Source organism: Tupaia chinensis, unplaced genomic scaffold, assembly GCF_000334495.1.
Source record: "Tupaia chinensis unplaced genomic scaffold, TupChi_1.0 Scaffold000644_1, whole genome shotgun sequence".
NCBI lineage: Eukaryota > Metazoa > Chordata > Mammalia > Scandentia > Tupaiidae > Tupaia > Tupaia belangeri.
This window is the reverse complement of record NW_006160165.1, coordinates 7,486,695-7,487,043: the sequence shown is the minus strand read 5'-3', so window position 1 is coordinate 7,487,043 and position 349 is coordinate 7,486,695. Positions and strand designations below refer to the sequence as shown.

Below are 349 nucleotides of genomic sequence, written 5' to 3'. Positions count from 1 at the left end.
TCCCACGAAGGAAGCCACGGCGTCTTCCAGGCCCCAGTCCCGCGGCCCGCCGCTTCTCCCGCTGCGTCCGCCCCCTTCTCCTCGCGAGGCCGGCCTGCCCCGCCCCGCCCACCTGGACCGAATCACCCTCTTCTCGCGATGCCTGCCCGCCCCTCGCCCCACCCACCTTGCTCAGGACGGGCCTCTTCTCCTCGCGAGGTTTGATCGCACCGCCCCCATAGCCCGAGGAAGCGGGGGACGTTTCTGGCTCTCCCCGCTGTGGCTCACGGCGGAAGTGGACCTCCACGGACGGCAGCTTCTCCCTCCCACTCAGGCCCCGCGCAGCCAGAGCCACCGTCCGGCCTCCGCG

General features: G+C 72.5%; 1 protein-coding gene across 1 annotated transcript in view; it reads right to left on the bottom strand.

The window, feature by feature from the left end:
* UPF3A (UPF3A regulator of nonsense mediated mRNA decay) overlaps window positions 1-349 on the bottom strand; it is a gene marked incomplete in the record, with an annotated part of 25,151 nt that overhangs the window by 24,642 nt on the left and 160 nt on the right. The window contains 1 exon segment of the mRNA XM_006159694.3: window positions 1-342. Within this exon segment, the coding sequence (XP_006159756.2) occupies window positions 1-342 (342 nt within the window).